Below are 19,860 nucleotides of genomic sequence, written 5' to 3'. Positions count from 1 at the left end.
CTGCACAGTTTAGCTCCAGCCCTAATCAAACACACCTGATCCAGGAAATAAAGGCTTTCAGGATCATTTGAGTATTAGAGCCAGGTGTGCTGGATCTGAGCTCTGGTAGATCTCCAGGACTACGATTGGGCAACCCAGGTTAATGTATATTAACTTTAGCACACATTTTGACTTTAATCGCTTACTTGTTAAGCCATGTGTAAAAATTAACCTGTTCATCTCCAGTTGAGTTTACTGTACCATCAGAAAGTGCAGTTAGTCTAAAATAATGAGCATTCTCCTAGTTTTTTTGATTGCATATACTTTTGTTCAGTCTGAGTTCGATTTTCTAGTGTTTACTAAGCAACCACCTTTTATGTTTTGACCTTTCTGAAAATGTCTTTTGAGATCATGATCAATGAGATCATGTGGAGCCAGGACAGTTAAAATCTCGGAGATGTCATTAATGGGTTAGGTGGAGCAACTGGAAATGAAATAAAAGCTGGATTGAACTCTCGATTTAAACTCTAAACTCGATTTAATTCACCCTCAGAGTGGGGAAAACACACAGCAGTGCAGGGCTGTGCACTGACACCTGAGCTCATCTCTCCTGCGTTAAAGCCACGTGTGGTCGGGCGAGCCGTGTTGCTCTAATGACGAGGGCAGGCGAGCGGCACATGGCGCAGCTGTTCACCCAGTAAAGGCATTCAAAGTGTAAGTAATGCCTCTCTCCAGCCTCCCAGCCCCCACCCAGCAGGCCATTAGACACAGAATGAAGAACTGATGAGGCAACATACGCCCGTATTGTGGACCCGCACCTCCAATTAATGTCCCGCGGAGGGAGACTGGTCCCCCTTCATTTCCCACCCGCAGGGGCTTAAACAGACATGAATAAAAGGCATTTAAAAGGTCCGCGCGCTTTTTTTACCTAAAAGGGGGGCTCGGCCTTTTAGATCAGTGTTCATTCACGCCCACCCAAAGCTCAGCATCCTCAGCTGGAGCGAGAAGCCTGTAAAAGGATTAACCATTCATGAGCCCAATAACGGGCCGCGCTAATTAAACAGAATTTAAACGGGTTTAAACGATTTTAAACGTATCGCATCTTTACTGTTTTATTAGTCAGTACTTTCAGTATGAGTATACTCAACCCGTGACTCGTTGTCATGGCAATCGTGCACATTTTGAGTGTAGTTGCGCTCTTTTTCTCGCAGCAGTTTAAGGCCGCTGTCTCTGTTTAGAGCCATATGGCTAAAAAAGTGAGCTTTTTAACACCATATAAACACATCACACTGATCACGTTCAGTCTAGCCTTCTGGTCACTTTTGAAAACAATATGAACTCCATATTTGATTGTGAACAACGGTATGAAAATGACATGTAACGACGCTGTTTATATGCGCAAAAATATTATGGGCGATATTCATCTAACAACAAATTCATCCACGGTGTAAAAAAACAAGTTAGACCAGACAGAAGGTTCTGAAGCCTCACCTTACCAAATTTAGCTGTTGAACTGTTTAAAGATGAACAGATAAAGTACCAATTTAATGACGTCATTTGCCTTTAGTTTGAACTAGCGCTTCATCTGTCAGTCAGATTTTCCCACAGACTCCACAAACTGTCCTGACCTGATCTGATGGACCAAAGGGGGCAATTTACAATCTAGGTGGCCTCATGATGGCCGCATAAACCCACACTATAAACTTCAACCAGTTTACTTAAAACAACATGCAAACGTATTGCCTCAAAAATAAATACATGAATAAATAGTTTAGCAAGTTCGAGGTTGGATAACTGTGGCCTGTATTTGAATTATATCTAATATTTGAGTTATAATTACTTCATTTTCGGTTATCACCTCTTCAGCCAGCAAGGATAACCCAAACAGCACAATCAGCTTAAACAGTGTCAGCTGAGCTGACAGTCCGAGTAATTATTACTCTTGAACGAGTTAGATTAACTTTAACCCGCTAAGAATGCTGGGAAGCTTTTGGCTAAAAGACTTCGGTCTGTAGAATTTCTCCAAATTAATTGGTCTTAAGGAGCTTTACTTAAGTAACTGAGGTGCAAGAAATGGTTAGGGTTAATCGCTTTAGTACGTTTAACAAACTATTCAAGTAAATCGAGGAAACGTATTGCAATTGTTCTAGTTTGTTTCTGAAGCCTCGGTTTCAGTGGCTGCTCCAAAGCTTTCATATTCAAAACGGTACACCACCAGTACAAGTCCATTAGTGTAGTACGTGTAGTATAGTGTGTGGTTTTGGACGCAGCTAATATCCATCCAATGACACGTGCTGCTCTCCACCGGATGCTAGTATTCACACTTTTGGAACAAATGGCTACACTGCATGTGTCTGAGACCAACACACAACACGAGGAGAGGTCAGTCCAGAGGTGACAGCTCGGCTGAGAACCACCGCACGTCCTCCTGTAAAATGAGGCCGCTGAATAAAAGATAATTAACCAGCGTCTATGAGAACTAAGCCCTGCCTCACATCCCACGGTGACCACTGGTCTTGTGTGCCAGTGGTGATTCCAGTGATACGGCGCTTTGGAAAGAGGAATAACGATTTAACCTACGAGGCAGTGACGTTTCTACAGCCCAAACAATCCCTTCGTCATAGTCTATGTTTAACAGACTGTCTAAAAATCAACAGGGCTCACCACTTAGCTTCCATCATCACCCCGTTTATCTCCCTCTTATTCATTAATCATCCATGGTGGCAGCTTTCAATACACATCCATTAGTAACGAGGCATTCATTACTCAAATCTCAAATTAGAAACTTTACTTTACACTGTTAGACAAGAGGGCACCATGCAGGTACATGATTCATTCATCACGGTACAAACAGTGTAAACGTTCCCTTAAAGGTCCAACAGTGGTTTTAAGGTCCAACTGTGTACCTTAAATAAGTATTTCCCAGTGGAAAAGTAAATATTTGTATCTTTTTATGAACTAATTTTTTAAAACAGAACTATTTAATAAAAATGCCTGGAGACGATTTGGGGTATGTGGAGTCTGTACAACTTCGAAAATATCACTTCAGTGGATTGTGGTACAATTTTGTTCCATGACTAACGGTACTGAGATGTACCCCTGAGGGTACCACCACAGTGACAAGGAGGGTACTGCCCCAGTGACAGTGTCGTGCCTTTTTCTTCTGAGAGTGTAGACAAGAGTGGCCTTGGGAGAATCAGCTGGTCGATATGCAACAATAGCGAGCAGGGGCGTCTCTAGGAAAACCTAAGATTTTTCATTATGACTATAAATTCTGTCACGTAGCTTATGAAACATGCATACAAAGCAAAATCACGCCTTTTCTGATTGCAGCAACTGAGAGTGAACTGATCTGTGCATTTGAATGATATATTTGGGACCTTGCAGCTTATCCGAGACAGAGGAGCATGAATATAGTGGCTATTTAAGTCATGTTAAATGTGTTTATTACAAACTACACACAGATCTGTGCCAATTTTGATCAATTTCTGGCTGTTGCTGCTCTAAAACGTATTGATGAACGTTTTGGGGCCATAAAAAGTCCCCCTGTAAGCCCTAGCCCCCTCTATAAAGCACCAGTGACGCCTCAGACAGCGAGTAAAGAAGGAAATCACACTGTCATTATATTCACTGATATAATGATATATTCTGATATATTCACTGAGTAATGCTCGGGCGGAGGAAGGGGCGCTTATTTTTGCACCGGGGCGCCGCTGAGCGTAATGTAAATGAAAAGAGTGAAAATAATTCAGGCTGCTCTCCGCGATGCAAAATCTGCCTGTGCTGTTTTTGTTTGTTTGTCTGTTTGTTTTTTTTGGCATTAAGGCGCGAGAAGGTCACGTGCGCATGGGCGCGTGTCTTCTGCGCCTCTCCACGAGACAAACGTTAAAAGCGCAAGATGGATTCACACCTGAACGCCTCCGCCTCAGCAGCAGACCCCCTAAGCCCACTCACGCTGTTTACTCAGCGGAGTGTTTATCTTCCTTTCAGCACATCTGCGCTCTCTGTTTGCGCTGTGTGGCGTTTTCCCGCCTACATTATCCGCTGTAATGCTGCGTGTAGCTACAGTCCTGAAGAGCTTCACCCCCGAAGAGGTTTGGGAAAGGATCCGCCCACACATGACGCGTTTTAATTTCATAACAATAAATGCAGTAACTGAAGGTGTTATTAAGCATAGTATAACACTGACATGTCTTATGTCTCCAAACAGCATAAGTCGTTAAGAGTTCGGGTATTTCATGAAACTTACAGAGTGCGAATGTGGATCGGAGTTGGATGTGGATCTGGAATAGCATTTATAATCTGGAATGAGACCCAGTGTTGAAGGTGACGGTCCCAAAAGCTGAGCGCTCCCACTCTCGCGCGTTTTACGAACACTTGTGAGTTAAAGGGATATTCCACCGATTTTTCAAAATTTCTCTGACTGAAAAAGAATGGCAAACAGCAGCACAGGGTGATGCTGATAGGAACCCCAGTCCGAAGCATTTAACGCCTTTTAAAGTGACCTCAAAGAAACGTATACCACGCATTTTTACGTTGCCTGCTGCCTGAGACACAGCTGAACTTTAAAAAGATGGTTCCTCAAGGGTTCTTTAGTTAAAGCAATGGTCCTGTTTTTTAACTATGAGTCCTATATAGAACCATTTCATGCTTAAATTGGTAATCGCATGGTGAAACAATAGCAGGACCCTGTTAGGTGTTACCATTTTCAAAAAGGGTCTATATAGAACCTTTGTCTTTAATGGTCCTGTGAAGGTCCTGTGAACCTATATATATATATATATATATATATATATATATATATATATATATATATATATATATATATATAGGTTCATGGGGTAGGGTGTTAACCTTTTAAGATTTAACACTAATTTACTGTGATCGATATGTATATGTGTCTTATATCACCTGTTATTCATTCGAGAAATCTAAATAAGTTTCTTTACAAGAACCGTTTCACATCAAACCACCCTGAATGACTTCGTTTAAGTTTTACGGCCTGGACTATGCAGAAATTCAGAAAAATCGGTGGAATTCCCCTTTAAGGCAGTGTTTAGGCCTAATCAAATGCTCGGTTGTTTATATAGGAATTCTGTAATGTATGGAAAGTGTTTTGAACGCTTTTACGTCACGAGCTTCTTCTTTGTGGATATGAGCGCAGTGATGAGATAAACTGGAAGCTTTTCCTACTTTGAGCGAGATTAACAGTGCAGCGTGGGGCTGGAGTGAAGGTGTGCAGCGTCTCAGTAAATACGCTCTGCTGTTCGTTGGTGCGGATTGCTGGGATAAGAGGAAACATCCGCTGAAGAAAGAAGTCCTCTGCAAAGCTAATCCGTTTAAACCAAAACTAGTAATTGCATTTGGGAGAGTTATCCCTCCGTAATGGCGGGTTCGGTCGTCAGACGGTTGTTTGGAGAGAGTCTTCCTTCCATTGAAGCTCTAATCTGATTTCTATTGAAGCTCGCTTTATTGCAGAGCTTATCCAGAGGCGACAAAGCGAGGAGAAGCAGCGCATAGAAGCCGCCTTTGTTCGCGGTTCACCTTAGCTGGACTAAGCCGTTTTCTTTGATCCAGAGATCGTTACCATAGAAATGAGATTTCCGCACGGGATAAAGTTTTGAATTCGCGTTTTGTTTTTGAAGTTGTTTCTCATAAAGGGGAATTCCACCAATTTATCAAAAATTCTAAGTCAATGAAATAATTAAAAGAATCAGTTCTTGAGATTAAACAGTCATGCATGTGGTTTATAGAGAAACCTACCGGTGGTGGTGATGGGAACCAAGGGTCACCATTTCTACAACACAAGTACAGCCGTTTTATTTAGCGTCCGAAACCAGCAGTGAACCTACATGTGTGTTCTGAGTTTTTATATGTGATGCTGATGATGGTAAAACAGAAGAAAGTCCGAAAAAATATGTTTTCTTTCGGGACTATTTTGCCTTATATTCTTTGCATGTGTGCCACTGCCATGATTGGGTTGAAATAAATTAATTAAAATACATTTTAAGCCAACAATGCATCATGAAACATGTGTCAGACACCAGGCAGCATCAAACATTTCCATGTAATAACCTTCTGTGAGTGAACTTGCAGAGACGTTCCTATCACCACCACTGTGAGCAATTCTGCTTTCACACCAAACCACTCTGAATGGTTTTGTTTACATCTCAACTGTTTCATTTATAGATTTAAAAAAATCAGTGGAGTTGCCCTTGCACTTTGTTGGATGAAACAGTAATTGTTCATAATTCAAACTCGTGAGGGAAATAAAATGTAAGATCATCACAATTGCTGCCTCGCTTTGCTTCTTCTGGCAAGAGCTAATGTAATATATTCCATTAACCAAATCTTGCAAATTCAAAGTACTGTATTTTCAGTGCGGTTCAAACTGTGTCTAGTTGCGCGCTGCATTTGAGAATTACCCTCAGCGGTCTTACAAAGTGAACATATTTTGAAATTACAGGTATATCAGTATCAATTGGCATGAGACTTATTTCAGCAGAAAATGCTTGATTGGACTTGAGCTGGAATAAAATGATCAGTCTGATTCAGTTCTGTGACTTTTAGATGCTAATCTTAAAGGGGAATTCTACCAATTTTTCTAAATTTATGCATAACTCAGTCACTGAGATGTAAACATAGTCATCCTGAGTGGATTGATGTGAATTGGTGACTTGTCCCCACGAACCAGAGGAAGAAGCGGCTTAGACAATGTGTGTGTGTGTGTGTGTGTGTGTGTGTGTGTGTGCGAGTAGCTCCCCACCTCAGACTTTTATTTACTATCCAAAGTAACCAGTGTACCTAAACAATATTTCAAACTTATTGTAAAACAATGTCTCAGGCAATGATTTTCTAGCTCTAAGAGACATTAAATGCTTTAGATGTCTGGTTCCTATCACCACCAATGTGAATTCAAGACTCTCTAGAACTTTTCGCACCAAATCACTTTGAATAGCTTTATTCACATCTTAGTGAAATAATTCTGCAGAAACTGCAGAAACACCTTTAAGTGAATCAATTCACTGGTAACTAGCTCATGTTTAGGCTTAGTAGCCTTTAAAGAAGAAATGGTATATTATAAACCGTTCAACATCAATATTGATATTGGAAATAGAAAAAGTGGTATTGTGCTATTTTGGGTTGTAGTGGAATTGTGTGTATATACTGTAGGTGGATGATTTGTTAAATGTCCTTAATAAACAGTGAAAACTTCATGTATTTAGTAATTGGACCAGGGCTGGTGTTCATAAACAGTCCAGAGTATGAAGGAGGATCTGAGGACACATTGTTTAGCATTTTGATGGTATAGCCTCAAAAGCTTAACTGTGATAGCCCTAAAGGCCAGCGTATTCTGCACCACACAATGAAAACGACTCTGAGAGGATTACAAGTAAAAATCTGTGATACAGTGATTGGGCTTTGGAAGCAGGGCCTTGGCATGCAGATGACTGTTCCTGACAAAAAGAAATGTGGTAAATTACAGTGAAGTGTCCGGCAGATTGCTGACCATCATAGATCTCCACATTAAGTATTCAAGCTTCCTGAGTCGTTGGCAAGATCCCTAGCCATTCAAACAGATGTATAGAAAGATGTTATAAAATACACACATACTCTGAATTGTGTCTTCATAAAATAACTGCTTAAGTTGCAAAACAAATTTTTACACAACCACACACGTCTCCATACAGATGTACTGCGTATGTATGCAACAGAGCAGATCTGCAATATGCACAATTATCATTACTTCTTTATATCAGACATTTCAGTGTCTAATACACAAAACTGTAGAACATACACAATACATTTACTATCATAGGAAAGCCATGTATCTGTTTTTTTTGTTTTTTATTTTTGGTATTATCTGATAGAACAGCTGCACTTTACATCATGTGAACATTTGATGACGGATGGACAAATAGAAATAACCTGAAATTCCTTGGAGTAAAAGGAATACATGCTCTGTTAGAAGAGTGATGATATGCACTTCTGTTCCAAAGTTGTAGGTACATAAGCACAACGTTTAAAATCATTTATCATGGCAATGGCAGATTTTTGGCAGCAAAAAACATATATTGTTCAAATTGATGCGAATATACATAAATACAGTAAAAAGTACAAGCAACAAGCAACATTTCTTATTTTGAGAAAGGTAGTTGATATCTTGTGAGCCAGTTAGAACAATGGAGTTTGGTGCCAGATTTTTCCTCAATGCCCCAGGATGTGTTTAATTTCTTTACCAGCACACTTGATTTCACATAATGAGGTATTGTTTAGCCAAATCAGATGTCGGATGATAACTATAATTAATACTGGGCTTCCACAAGGAGAGGATTGGAAAAGTTAAATGAACACACCGACATACATTATAACACAATCTTTATTCTAAGCTATTTGTATTTATTTTAATATTAATGCTTTTGCAAACATATATGCCCAGGTGAATCGCTTTTAAGTTGTAATTTTCTCAGGTGTCTAAAACTTTTGCACAGTGCTGTAGATGTTTCATTTCAATATACAGTCATATGCAAAAGTCTGGGCACCTTTGGTCAAATCGCATTGTTGTTGATTGATTTTGTTATCTATTGTTCATTTACCAAATGTAACATAGTGGAGAAATCCAACATATTTTCAGCTGTATTAATCAAAAATTGTGCACTAACATTTACAGAAGAAATACCATATTTAAGTGTGGTCTCTGCAGAGGATGTGTTAACTTCTAAAATCAACAAAATATGCAATTTGACCAGGGTATTAAATTTTTGCTTAAATCTTAAGTTTCAACAGTGTGCACAGATAATGTAAGCAGATAATAAAACCCTATGGTTAAGCATGAAGTCATTGTGTTGGTGCACAGGAACAGCCATGCTTGGTCTCAGTGTGGTTCTGCAGTATATCCCCAGAATTAAAACTCAGCTTCTTTTGTGAAGGTTTGTTTTTTGATATAATGATTGCTGTAAAGAATAGAAATGTATTGAAGATAGTACACAAAACTGTTCAGGTGAGTGTATAATTGCTGTGGGAAGAGTCTGCAAAAGACTACAATTAAGATAAGAACAGCAAGCCTAATGAGTTATTTGCAAGTCAATGGGTTCTGCTTACCATCCAACTGCTGCATTTCACACATATTACTGAGATAACAATGAGCTGATATTGAGCATTGCCTGATAGAAAGTCTGCAAATGTTTGGCCTTTGGCAGCTTATAGCTCAAAACATTCACACAAAATCTGAAGAAGAATGTTTAGATGCTCAGGAAGTGAATGGATATCCAGATGCACCATTAAGAGGCATTTAAAACACGATTCCAGACTAAATCCTCTGAGAGGTTTATTCTGTCAGCATGAAAAAAAGCATTGTTTGCACAGTCTACACTGGACTGTAAGGAGCCACACCTTTTACAGGAAGAATTTAGCACGTAAAAAAAAAAATATGTGCTAAAGGAAAAAAACAGCATGAAAGTTTGTTTTACACTGGTAGTGGCATTTAAGTGTTAGGCAGATTGATAGCAAAGCTGTCTGATAAAAAATATATATATACATGAAACAGCTCTACATTAAGTATTCATTCTTCCCAAATTATTGGCAAGATTTGTAGCCTTTTTGTAGAAAGAAGTAAAATAGTGGCTGCTACAAAATTACACTTGCTTCAATTCTACAAAAATATGCTAAAAAGTACATTTTTTTACAAAAAATGTATACATCTCCATACGAATGTGTGTCTATGCATCTGAACACAAGACACATATGTGATGTATATAGTTTTTTGTCATTGCTTGTTCATATCAAAATAAAGGTTTCGGTATCCAATGTACAAAGTTGACATATTTACATATGCTGCACATTTACACTTTTCAGTCTTTGGTTGAGTCTTGTGGTCATTTTGCTTCATGGTCAGTGGTTAACTGCTGATAATTCAGTCTGTTAAAGATTGTGAACTTTTCCAAAGAAAAGTGGGTCATTTCTATTTTTTTGGATTCTACTGTGGCCAAGGCCTCCACACAGTATCGCTGACCATCAAAGGCTGTTTGGAGTTGGGAGCCATCTTCACTGTGTGCTCATAAACGACAGTTCTTTGAGAAACCTTGGGTTGACCCATGGCTGAGTCCACATTTGTAAGTGACTGCTGCCCTAGTGTGGAACTGCTTTCATGTGTAAGGTGCATCAGGCTTCCATGGTGAAGCTGGCTTGCAGACACTAGATGACTCTGGTCCTCTATGTTCTCCTGCAAGGTTCCACACATGCTCTCCAGACCATCCTCTGACTCTTGGTTCTTACTTGCAATGAAATGGCTCACCCTCAGTAGACAGGTTCTCATACCATCTTGGTAGCTCTGGATACGCTTGCAAGGAGAGGACACCTCATCCTCATACTCCACACGTCCTCTTTTCCCTCTGTTTGCTGGGTGAGATCTTGACTGTTGCTCAGCCCTTAGGAAGTTGACCACACACTCCAAGATTTCAGCCTTTTCCACTTTGGGATTCTTCAGTTTCTTGAAAAAGGAATGGACAGAAGGACGTCAGAAATACTTGACAGGCTTATATATTCACTTATTTTTGGAATGAACAAACTTCCTGTACTTGGTATGAAGTTTAGGCCTTACCTCATTACACGTGCTTTCCAGTAGCAGAAGTCTCAAAGTTTCCAAACTGTGGTTAATTCTGTCTCTCCGTCGTTTCTCCATGAGAGGTTTGGGAACCTAGAACGTAGTACATTATACGAAATCATTACAAAGCCCAACATGGGTTTACTGACCATAGTATATAGTTCACCAATGTTTACAATTCTTGCACACCCAGTATCTCAAACAAACAACTGAGAATCTATCTCTTTGGCTTTCTTACCCGTCTCATTGCTTCTTTTTGCTCCGCTATGCCAGCAGACATCTTGCTCATACCTGAAGACAAACAGCAAACCTTACAGCATCAGATGTATTTGCAGCACATTGGAACTTTTCAGCTCCTATTGAACTGTGAGGCCACACCCAAGCCCCGCCCACGAGCTTCTCAAACCAATTGAGCAAATCTATCAATTTAAGTTACGCCCTCTCATTAATATCCCTACACAGGCTGAAAGAAGGAGCTTTGATCGCTAAAGATGATTGAAATTGAGTTTAGTGAGACAATGACCCTTTTGGCGCCCTGCTGTGATGTTTAAGAGGAGACAATTAAGAGGCCGTTTAGCTGTTAGTGTGCGAAGTGGAAGGTCAGCATGACGATTAAAATAAGTAGCGCTCATGGTAGAACAGCCATTACCAGTTCGAGCTTTAAGAAATATGACCTCACATATAAATCTTGTAGCTCCCACTGGATCTGAGGCTTTAGATCAGCAAAGCATTTCACACACAAGTTTAATTCTTCCACTGTGATGCGCTTCAATGATTTATACTCGTACGTGGCTGAAATCATAACGCCAAATCTACTCGTCTTTCACTTTGATATCATGGTGGGCTTCACGGACCCTTCACTGGAAAGAAACAGGGTTCGATCTCATCTCCTCTCTCTTTATTAGTCGTGTGAATATTTCAGCTGCTTGATCGGATCACAGGTTTTAAAGGTCTCTGCTGGTTCTTTTCAGCACAGGTGGAAGCAGAGGGTGCTTTGTGTTTGGTCGTGGCCTGTCCACTGGAGCGTGCTTACGGGGCTGATGAATAGTGTTTGAAGCCCTCCCTGATCTCCAGCCCTTTGAAAGCTGGACCGCCCGTGTGAGCTGAATGCGTGTGTCCACTTATGAAGCGGTCAAGCAGAAGACAAAACCGCAAAAGTAACGTTTATTTCTGTAGATTTGATGCTATGATATTTCAAATAGATCAGCTGTTTTTTTAGAACTACAGGGGGGCCAGGGGGACATATCCCACCCACTTCATGAAATTATGCAGGGTAATTTGGGACGGTTGGGAGCTTATATGATCAATACAATGTTTTGGAGAATGACTTTTCCGCAAAATCTCCCAAGCCAATGAGGCCAATTTGTCATTGTAAGAGATATTTATTATATGATCATTTGTTGATTTATACCCCCATCATCTTTCATCATCACTGAGGTATTTTGGGCCAATATTTATAGCAGCATGCTGTAAGATTTTCAGTGACATGCAAAGGGAAAGTGCTATTCTACACTCTCAGAAAACAAGGCACAAAACCGTCACTGTGGCAGTCCCCCTGTTGTCACTGGGGTGGTACCCTCAATGGTACATCTGCAGTATCTTAACTCTGGAACATAATTGTACCAAAATTCATAAAATGATATTGTCCCTAGGTTGTATTGACTCTACTTACTCTGTCTTGTCGCCATTCTTTTAGTCTATTATTCTGTTTCAAAACATTTACTTATGAAAAGGTATAGATATGCACTTTTCCCCTGGGGAAAACAGTAGGTACACAACTGGGCCTTAGAAGGTATATTTAGATCTTAATGAGTGAGAAAATGTACCTTAACAGTGCTTTAGTTCTTGCAAATGTGCACCCCTGCCTTACCCTGAGATATGAACATCACAACATGGACTTTGTATTTGAATAATTTATGCTAAAATTAGGTGCAAATAACGCACAAAGCTTGGAAGCATATTACAGTCAGGATACTGATACTGCAGAAAAACAAACTATTCTGTTGCGAATATTTGGAGTTTTTGAAAGAAGGATCCAAAGTAATCGGTGTCACTGGATACGTGAATAATACTGCATAACCTCTAAATGCGGCATGCATGTCTTAATTACCACAGAATACAACTTACATACAAACGTATAATTCAACCAGTCTGCATTAACAGCGGCCATCAGTTGCGATAAGCGGGTTACGCCCATTTTCTACAATGAGCTTCATTTACATAAACCTCTCGACCCAGACCCTTACAGCAGCATGCTCAGACATGTAGACCAACACCAATGTCTCCCATCAGTTTTATATGTATGCCAATAAATGCTTAGTAGTTTGTATGGTTTAGTAGTATAGTAGTATAGTTCTCCATGGGAGCTGGTTAAGTGTAAATTTCCTTTAGTTAAGTTTAAGCCTTTGACCTTCTGACCTGGCCTCGTCTTAGGTGCAGTTTGTGCTGCACAACTGGCCCCCAAAAGTTCACCAGGAGTCCACCTTCCCACCACACGGCCCTGAGCGCATCAGCACGTAATAAAATCGTTAGCTACACGGGTCTGGGTGACCGATCTGACACGTTTGGTTGGTTCCCACGACAAAGATGTGAGGGGTGCTTCAGGATTTTCTCCACTTTTCTGCTTCAAACATTTTGCACAACACTGTTAGTAAAGCTCTGCTGTTAAGTCCTGTTACTGGAGGTTGTTGTAATTATTTTGAGGCAGAGGTTTGTGGGTCAGACTGAAGTCCTGTTTGGGTGTGCATCAGCGTGTGTTGGTATGTTGACTCTTGTCATCAGGTCGTTCTCACTTAAAGCAACGCGCTCACACGCCAGCACACTTAGTAGAATTGTGCTAAGCGTTTGGGCATCACACCTCTGGACATACACACCCCACCCCCAACCCCCCTAACACGGCTCTTTCCCTTGTGGCCACGCGCGGAATTTGGGTCCAAGGGTTTCAAGTTACACCCTCACGTTACAATATGGACATGAACCTTGTAGGTTAACTGCACTGTTTATAATAATATCAGATCCATTTTAATAGGTATGGGATTGACACCCTGTTGAAACATCTGACCATGAAAAAATTGCTCTGATGCTAGAAGCTTATGAAAAGTAACTCATACCTCAATATGAACGCGACATTAGACGCAGAGTGCGCGTAGATTTCCTAAAAGTTATACACGTGAACTGTCTGGGGAGCTCAGTCAATCGTTTAGACCAAGTTACCAGGCAGTTTTCTGTACATGTCAAACCTCTTATGTAGCAACATGATCAAATACATTACATAGACACTCGAAGTAGACTAGTTTCCCCAAACATGTTTCCTAAAACAAGATTAAGCCTTCAGACTAATGAGCTCAGATGAAATTTACAATGTCATTAACAATGCAAAGTACAAAGTATAACAATGAACTAATACACTTGGAAAACTGATTTATCGAATTCACAGCCATGTTGTGTGGCAGGTAGGGTAGGTTCCTTGACCTGCACCGCCTCCTCTGTCCTGATTGGCTAGTAGATCATTCTGTCAATCAGTTCTCAGTATGAATTAGCCAATCATTTCAGAGAAGGCGTGGCTTGTGCGCCGTATAAGTTCCAGCCTGGTCTTCGTTCACTGTACTGTACTAAGACCTTCCTGGAGAGACCGGCTTACATGAAGATCCGGTTCTAGAACTTACACTATGGCCAAGACGGAGAGTCTGAGACGAGTAAGCTGGGTTTATTCCTTTAATCAAAACTGTTTTCTCCTGAACTACTCGTTATTTGCAGGATTTGCCACGGAAATTGTGGATGTGATGTGTTGGATGTGTGTTTTAAATAACGTTTAATTCACCCCTCGTTAGACGTTGAAGCCAGTAATAGAGAAGAAAAGAAGAGACCGAATCAACCAAAATCTGGAGGCGCTGAGGGCTCTGCTGTTCAGGAGCACTGCAGATACAGTAAGAACACAACACTGCACTGATTTTGTTAGCTGCTTGACTCTACTTCATAGTCTCTCTGCAGCAGATATAACCCCCCCTCTCTTGCTCCACAGCGTTTACAAAACCCTAAGCTGGAGAAAGCAGAAATTTTGGACCTGGCTGTTCAATATATACGAAAGAACACATGCAGGAGGGCAGATAACAAAGGTATGTTATATTATACATTATAGTATATTGCACTGGCAGTCAAAAAGAATTACTCTACAATTACTTTAGCATGTGTCTTGATGTGTTTATCCTGGCTGTTCACTTAAAGAGGAAAAGCACAAGAAATGATGGCTGTTCCCAAAAGACAGTGGAAGATGCCACTTTCAGTTTCAATCCATTGAGATCTTGTTGGGCTACATTTGTAAATTTGGGACATTTGGGAGGCAGTTCCTCTCAATGTTCCTGGAAAAACTACACCCTTAAAAAGATGGTTCTTCAAGGATGCTTTAGTAAAGAGAGTGGTTCTATATACACTCATGGTGAAATGGCTAATTGTTTCTGCCTTTCGTTTTATATACCTGTATGGTATATCGGCCCTTTTCTGGTTTTCCTTTTTTAAGTGAAACGACTGGATGAACACATCAAAACCAGTTGTTAAGCATTAGCATATGGCATATGTGAACAAGCCCATTTAACTTCCAGTGTATGATTTTATATGTTATACTGGACTTCTGCTGCCTTCATGAATAACTGTGAATAACTAAACACCCTCTTCTTCTGCAGTGAGTGCTACTCCTGCACACCAGGAAACAACACGAACTCAACTCAAGGCACCAAAACCTGTCTATGGAACACATCCCCATCAGTGTGTCTCTGAGTTCACCTCCTACATGAGCCAGATGAACCCATCTGAGAGGGAGACCGTTCTTCAGAGTTTGGAATACTATCTGGACAGTCAACATGAACGTTTTGGCAAAGCTGGGAGTGAAACGGACACAAAGTCAGCCAGCGCTCTGACAAAGCTCAGCTCAACATCATCCCATCGCTACAACCAAGACCTAACCCTTCCTGAATCATTATTACTGTGTTATAAATCTACCAGTCAAAACAGCATTGGCTTTACTCCATCAGCTTCACCAAATCACCTCTCCCCTCCACCCTCTCCTCTTCTCTCCTCCTCCACTTCCTCTTTCAGCACCTCTCCTCCATATTCATCTGTTCCCTGCCATCTGCCTTTTGCTCCTTCTGGGTCTCCTCCCTTCACCAAACCTCCTCTCACTTTTTTTGCAACACCATTGTCTGTCTGTAGTTCTGTAAACATGCCTCACGTCTCCAGAGATCTCCCCACACCACCCTCTTCCAGTCTGGATACGAGAGGAGTTTTGCTGCCTGTCACTGCTCAGTCAACGTGGAGGCCATGGAGCTGAAATATCTACCTTTGGTATCTAATTGAACACACAACCAAGCCAACTTGAACCATCCCTCTTAAATGCTTGGGACCTGCTGGTGGGTCCAGGCTTCACGTGCTCACCCCTACATCTCAGCCAGTTTGCACAGTTTCCTGTGCAATTACTGAATCATAAGCTGTAGAGTGTTACAAGCGTGGGGTTAAAAATGTGGCGCTCTGTGGGACCCCTGTTGGACAGAGGTTGAGAATAAAGGGGGGAGACTTTTAATTGTACTGACTGCAAATGTCTTAAACACTTTGTTTTTGCATTGCAGTGCTACATCTATTTATTCCAAAGTGGTTCTATATGCTTCTGTATGAATCCCTACTACCTGCTTTTCAGTTCATCTACACAGAAAGCTAATTTTATACATCAGTGTATATATTTGTAAATACTTAATTTTTTTAAATATTCCAGACACTATTTTCTACCTTTCCACTTATGTCACTGTGTATTTCATGGAAATGATTAAAAAACAGCTGAAATATAAATAACTTTGTCTCTTTTGATTCCTATGTTAACATTTTCTCTAGGTCTCTACCTTTTATTAGTATCACAAAAAAGTTTTTTTACTCTTAAATAAAACACAGAAATACATTACTACTCAAAGGCGCATAACAATTTGTTATATTAAAAATAGTTTTTTGTTTTGTATCATAATAAACTATTGTTTGGTAGTTTACCACAGCATAACTAAGATTAAAGTTTAGAAATGTATGAAAAACACTCATTCACAATTACTGTGATGTGATGTACCCTGCAAACTGAAAATAGATTATAAAAGTTTGTTCATATAAGAAAGCATAAAATTGATTAAAAATGATAATAATCTAAACAGGTTATCACATTTACACAAACACACATAAACTCACATGCAAAGGCTTAACTAAGGCACACACTATATATACAATTGCCAAATTTGCCTTACAAATCAAAACTGTTACAATGCAGACCCAGATGGAAAAGTGTCACTGGAGAGATTTAGTCAGCAAATAATAGTTTCCCTTTTAATGACATCAGCAAGAGTCACTCTCAGTCAGGCTGAAGTCCTTGAAGGTTCCCAAGTGGCCACCTTTAAACTAGTTACACACACATTTACCCAGTTAAAACACAGTAGTCTTGAGTCTTGTGCTCAAAAAGCTTTCCAGCATTCCTAACAGTTTTGTTGGTTTCTGTCATTTAACTCTTATTTTTTTCCTAATTTGTATAATTCTCTTTGCAAAATGGTATTTTTGGGTCATAGCATGTGAATTTGGAATTGTGCATGTAAATCAAATCTAACCAAATGATTGACGTCTAATTTGCTTCAAGACTCCTGAGTGGCTCCAGCACATTTCGTGAAATCGCTGATAGATGTGCTTATCAAGTTCTTATGTCTTATCTTATCATGTCAGAGTGTCTTTCTCTATAATAAATATATATTATAGATATAGATATAGATATATATAGTTATAGATATAAATTCTATATAAATAAACTTGCCTTGCCTTGCCTTTCTCGAGGAACATTACACAGGCCAAAAGTCAAAGGCCCAAAGTCAAACTACTGTGTTTCCAAGAAATATATTCTTAAGGAAATTATATTTAATTGCACAGCATTGAATTATATTGAATTATATTTAAATATATTTAACCACATTAAAAAGATTTGATTGCAGGAGTCTAAATCCTTTCAATACAGTCTAGATTGAAGTACTGTAAACAAGACAGCACTTATTTAATAGTTAAACGTTTTTTAGAAGCTACTGAACAATAAACAATAAACAAAATTTAATTTTGTAGTTTTAAATAATTGAAAAAATGAATTCCAACATTCTGGTGATTCCAATCTTTGAGACGGTAGTATAAATAAATTCACATCTTTCACTTATCATGAAATGCAATGAAGCATCATTATAAATGTAAAGTAAATGTAATACAAACAGTGATATAGTGCAGTACTGCATTCTACATAGTATAAAATATGTTTTTGGCAATGGCCCTTCACTTGCAGGCTGACATATATGGCAACCACCCCCAAAATCAATGAGCTAACCAAATCTAGCCATATTAGGACTCAACTCTGTTTCTACTTCATGTTAGTATTACTTACTGTTGGATTTCAAATCATATATAAAAATATACACTGTTGCCATTTCTACTAAAATTAATGTGAATGTAACATATCTCTCTTTAAATCATTTCTATTACATATGTACTCAAGAAGTCATTTGTTTTGTTTAAACACTTGAAAATCAAATGTTTTTTTTCCACTTGATTAGAATTGTACCGTTTAAAGTTTTTTGCAAAATGAATACTGGTCAACATTTATGTTGCCTGTTTGTGAGAGTATCCTACTGATCCAGAAGTGAATGCTGTGCTAACCAGCTCCATTCTCCTATACCATATCTAATCTAAAATCCAATCTAGAATTTTAACAAGAGCCTGAAATTTCAATTCATGAACGCTTAAGTAAGCACTTTGTTTGTCTTTGCTGCCATCTTTTGGTCAGGTACATATAATCACACTCACTCAAAGTTGAATTTTATTCATAACTTGTTTTAGTAAAGAGGGATTAAACTGATTTTATGCTTTGCATAAAAAGTTATAAACAAAACTATTTTTTGATGTGTTTTGATGTGATTTATATTCACCACTGTAGTAAATATAAAGTGAGTGAAAACATTACAAAAAACACATACACATACATCAACTATACAATTTACAGTTTAAGCAGGATCTACATAGACCAACATATCAGTGTACTTACCCCACCTCAAAATGGCTAAAATAAAGCTATACTCTTCATGTGTATCTATATATTCATTGCAGAAATTAAAAGTGCATCATATTTTATAATAACACCAAAAACCTACAACCTTGTCATGTCAATAATTAAGCAGTGCTTTGATTGAACTGACTTTAATTAAGCACAAAAAAAAATCTTTAAAAAACATAAGGAATGATACAAATTCTATCATCATTCCAAATGATTTCATTTAATTTTATGTATATCTGAACCATAACCATAAGTGCAAATTCAGGTGATGGAGGGGATCCCTACTTTTTGTAAATTATTTGAGATAATTTTCATAGGGTGGCAGGATGGCTGTTTAGTTTATATTATTGGCTATTTTCCTTATTTTCCATTGAAGCTACCCCAAGTTAGATTTGGGGATTTTGGAGACCTCTATGCTGGAAATGTGTAATTGCATGTAACACGTGGAAGAACATTTTATAACGTGGATTGCGCTTCTGACACCAACAATCAAACCAATGTGATAAATGCAAGTGCATTGAAAGAGTACTGGAAGAACACTCAAAACCTGGTGAAGGAGTATCACTGCTCTACACATTTTAGAGTTGCCCCAAAACACCTGATACAGCTGAATTAATAAATATCCCCTTAATGAGGTCAGCTATGCGTGGAGCAGGAAAAACACCAAAACATGCAGGGCAATGGTACTTCAGGACCAGGATTAAGAAGCACTGTACTATTGTTACCATATCTTCATCAGTATAATGTTGATCTTGTATTTGTGTTTAAGGCTGTGCATTTGAACATGTCTCAGAAATGCTACTTTCAGTTTTAACAAAAAGCTTTCAGTTGTAAGATTAAGTGACCCTTATCAGTCTCACAACAGGGAAATTTCACCTCCGCATTTAACCCATCCATGAAGTGAAACACCACACACATACTAGTGAGCACACACAGACTAGGGAGCAGTGAGCACACTTGCCCGGAGCGGTGGGCAGCCCTATCCACAGCGCCTGGTGAGCAGTTGGGTGTTAGGGGCCTTGCTCAAGGACACCTCAGTCATATACTGTCAGCTCTGGGGATTGAACCGGCGACCTTCCGGTCACAAGTTCCCTAACCTCCAGCCCATGACTGCCCCCAAACAAGTCCCCATGTTGAAACCCAGGATGTAACAAAAAATGTACATAGTGCTTCATTT

General features: G+C 39.4%; 2 protein-coding genes across 2 annotated transcripts; one reads left to right on the top strand and one right to left on the bottom strand.

Annotated features, from left to right (window-relative positions):
* Positions 1 to 9,782: 9,782 nt before the first annotated feature.
* On the bottom strand, positions 9,783 to 10,893 carry her5 (hairy-related 5). The gene is made up of 3 exons (XM_017707020.1): positions 10,821 to 10,893; positions 10,580 to 10,675; positions 9,783 to 10,468 (listed from the first exon to the last, which is right to left on the bottom strand). Exons 1-3 carry the CDS (start codon positions 10,869 to 10,871, stop codon positions 9,956 to 9,958), a joined length of 660 nt encoding a protein of 219 aa, XP_017562509.1. The 5' UTR covers positions 10,872 to 10,893; the 3' UTR covers positions 9,783 to 9,955.
* Positions 10,894 to 14,211: 3,318 nt separating this feature from the next.
* Positions 14,212 to 16,397, top strand: her11 (hairy-related 11). Its single transcript, XM_017707018.2, has 4 exons — positions 14,212 to 14,277; positions 14,413 to 14,508; positions 14,604 to 14,697; positions 15,262 to 16,397. The coding sequence occupies exons 1-4, from the start codon at positions 14,251 to 14,253 to the stop codon at positions 15,903 to 15,905; spliced, it is 861 nt and encodes a 286-aa protein (XP_017562507.1). The 5' UTR covers positions 14,212 to 14,250; the 3' UTR covers positions 15,906 to 16,397.
* The last annotated feature ends 3,463 nt before the right edge of the window (positions 16,398 to 19,860 follow it).

The sequence above is a fragment of the Pygocentrus nattereri genome, chromosome 8, assembly GCF_015220715.1.
Source record: "Pygocentrus nattereri isolate fPygNat1 chromosome 8, fPygNat1.pri, whole genome shotgun sequence".
NCBI lineage: Eukaryota > Metazoa > Chordata > Actinopteri > Characiformes > Serrasalmidae > Pygocentrus > Pygocentrus nattereri.
This window is presented reverse-complemented; position numbering and strand designations above follow the sequence as displayed.